Source organism: Aptenodytes forsteri, unplaced genomic scaffold (assembly GCF_000699145.1).
Source record: "Aptenodytes forsteri isolate BGI_AS27 unplaced genomic scaffold, ASM69914v1 Scaffold455, whole genome shotgun sequence".
Taxonomy (NCBI): domain Eukaryota; kingdom Metazoa; phylum Chordata; class Aves; order Sphenisciformes; family Spheniscidae; genus Aptenodytes; species Aptenodytes forsteri.
In genome coordinates this window covers 640,014-643,071 of record NW_008795914.1, presented here as the reverse complement: position 1 = coordinate 643,071, position 3,058 = coordinate 640,014, and the positions used below count along the sequence as shown (strand labels likewise).

The following is a 3,058-nucleotide window of genomic DNA, read 5'->3' as shown; positions in this document are numbered from 1 at the left end:
GGTCGCGTGTGGTGCGGCCGGCGGGGCGAGGCTCCCCGGGGCTGGCAGCGGAGGCGACCCTGGGGTTTGCTTTTGGAGTGAGAGCTGAGGAGCTCTGAAATGCAGCATTTTGGGGGCTTTCGAGGGGCTGCGTTTTGGCTTGAGGTCGTCACGCTGGCTGCGGACGCCGGGGTGCCTGTTCCCCGTGTGGCGGGGAGGGTGCTCAAGACGACGAGGGGGAACCGCTTGTGGCTCTTCCAAAGCAACCTCAGTTCCAGCCGGCCCCCTTACGTCTTCCCAAAGTACATCTCTGTGTATCCAGCCGAACTCAAACCCGGGATCTTTGCCTGGGAAACTCAAGGTACAATGTCAAATGAAAGAGAATAAAACATCATCACCACTGTGCATTAGAAAAGCCATTTAAAGTACCACATGCCGAAGTGACCAAACAGTTTCAAGCTAGCTTCGCTGCAGGCGCTGAGCAACGCCAGGGGCTGCAGTCCCGCTCTGCTTCCTGAGCAGGTGCCTTTGGTCCTGGGAGCCGGCTCAGCCGGGGGACGGTCCCAGCCCTGGTGCCACCTCTTCCCTCCTGGAAATGGCCCAGCTCCGCCAGAGACACGGGGGGCTTGGGCTCCAAACGCTGCTTCTCTGCCGGCGGTTCTCCAAGGAAGAAACAAAAGCAGAAGAAAACCCCCGGCAGGACACATGGACTCACCCAGGCAGCCAGGACACCCCTTCCGCAGCAATACTCCCTCTGCAGCCATCTCTAGCCCTTCATGGCCAGAAGGGACCATGCAAGGTTAGGGCTGGCTTTTGGGGCTGTTTGCACCATCTAGCTCGGGGGCAAACTCTGTCATGACCCTCCGAGCCAGGGGGTTTGTGGTCTTGAGCAGTTCGGCAGCAGATGGCCGGGTACCGGGGCTGGTTTTGCTGCTCTTCTTCTGGAGCAGGGCTTTAAAGTCTTCGTTCCTGCTGGAAGACTTCCCGGTGCTGCCTGCTGCTGCCAGGGACTCGCCGGTCGGGGAGCCTGAAGTCTTTACGGGCGAGTGGGAGTTGGGCCGGCTGCCAAAGGTGTCACCAGGCTCTTTCCGCCCCAAGACCTTCCTCTTCGACCTAGGCACCAAAGAGACAGGCGGTGGGAGGGTGGTGGGGGCAGCCCCGGGTGGGAGCTGCCACTGCTCTGGATGGGACGAGGCCCTACAGCAAGGGGCACGATGCCTGCCTGGCTGTGGCTGTGCCTGCTCCGCCGGGGCAAGAAGACAACCCGTGCATGGCAGGTAATGGACCTAGCTACCGGCAAACGCTCTCCTGGCAGCTAAGTCCAACTTGCCCCAAGGCTGACGAGTGGACACCCCCCCCCCCCCCCCGCAAGCTGGTGACCCAGCCTGGCCGCAGACTCAGGGTGCTAAACCCCGAAGCACTTGAGGCAGCAACAGCCAGGTTGTCCCCAAGCGTGAGCATTGGCCCTGGTGTGGAAAATTTAAGGTGTCGTGGCGGGGGGGACACTGCGCCCGGCCCTGTGACCGTGGCAGGATGCAGGAGGTGTGGGGGGCTGTGCCCACCCAGTGCCATGCACCAGTCCTACCTGTGGATCACGGTGAAGAGATCCTCCGTGGTGCGGGACGTCACAAACACGTCGTCGTCCTCCTCCGCGATGGAGTCGGCCGTCTTGTCACTGGCAAAGCTCTTCTCCTCTGTGCCGGCCTCTGCTGAGCTGCCTGTGGACGGGGGGGAGAAGGCAGCCGTGAACCGCCCTGTGCAGGCACAGGAGGACCCCCCTGTCCCTGGGGTGAAGCCCACCATAGGAGCAGGGAGACCCTCACTTTGCTCCCAGGCGGGGTCGCCGGCTTGTGCTGTGCCCAGGGTCTCTGGGGACGGTGGGTCCTCGGCGTTGGGGTTGCAGCAGGTGGGGTCAGCATCCAGCGTGATGATGGGACTCGGGGTGGGTGCCTGGTCCACCACGCCAGCTCCCAGCTGCGCCGGGGCCGGGGCAAGTGGCAGGTAGAGCACGCTGGGTTTTTTGGGCACCGGCGGTGGCACCTTGGCCTTCTTCCGCTCCCCCTCACTGGCACTGCTCCGCTCCGGCCGCGGCTCATCTTCCAGGCTCCCCTGCGAGAGCCGCCGGGGTCCCGCCGGGGTCAGGGGCAAGAGGGGCTCCCCCGGACCCCTCCTCAGCTCCCCTTTCCGCAGCACCACAAAGCCGTCCTGCAGCAGCCCCCTCTCCTTGCTGGCGGCGCCTGGTGGGGACGTGGGGGACAGGGGACCCTCCTCCCGCAGAGCTGGGGGCTTGGGCAGGATGCTCGGGGGCCGCTTGGCCAGCGGCGGTTTTTTTGGGGACGGGACCCTCCTCCCGCAGAGGGCTTGGGCATTTTTTTTGTCTCCGCGGCGTGCGCCAGGCCGTCGGCGTTGTCCTCCGGCTCCGAGCGGCTGACGGAGCGGAGGCGGACAGAGCGCAGGTCGGACTGCGTGACCACCGGCATGATGGGTGTGATGGGGCTGGTCTTCTGGGCCAGCTTGGTGCCAAAGGTGGAGTCGGAGTGGTGCCGGCTGACCTTTGTCTTCCCCTTCAGGGAGATCTTCAGCCCCGACAGGTCAAGGTGGGCAGGCGGCGTGAATGGCAGGTCGAAGGACAGCCTGGACTTGGGGCTCCTCTCCATGGGGGATGTGGGGGGCAGCGAGGACTTCCTCTCGGGGACCAGTGGCCTCACCCGCACCTGGTGTGGGGAGTGCCCGAGGATGGCGGAGGTGGGAACGGTGGGAGTCGGGGTCTCCGACTGGCTGGAGTACCCGCTGGATGGGGACATCAGCCCTGTGGGCCTGCCTGGGGAGGAGGTCTTGAGGTCTGCCTCGGCGGAGAGCTGGGAGGGTGTCGTGGCTCTAGAGACGGAGGGGGACGTGAGGGACTCGGAGCTGCCCCGTGCCTTGGCGCACTCGATGGCCGTGGTCCCTGTGGCCGTGCTCGAGCTGGAGAGGGACCGGTAGGGATTGCTGGCCTTCCAGTCCGCAAGATGCCACTGGTGTGGGGTGGCCGTGCCGCCGGGCTCCCCCCCCACGCCCCCCTGCGGGCCGGGGGGGACCA

General features: G+C 65.3%; 1 protein-coding gene across 1 annotated transcript in view; it reads right to left on the bottom strand.

Annotated features, from left to right (window-relative positions):
* Nucleotides 1-72: 72 nt before the first annotated feature.
* Nucleotides 73-3,058, bottom strand: part of NHSL2 (NHS like 2) — a 13,602-nt gene continuing 10,616 nt past the window's right edge. Inside the window, 4 exon segments of the mRNA XM_019473481.1 lie at nucleotides 73-1,092; nucleotides 1,565-1,697; nucleotides 1,803-2,330; nucleotides 2,333-3,038. Coding sequence (XP_019329026.1) covers nucleotides 780-1,092; nucleotides 1,565-1,697; nucleotides 1,803-2,330; nucleotides 2,333-3,038 — 1,680 coding nt within the window. The 3' untranslated portion in view covers nucleotides 73-779.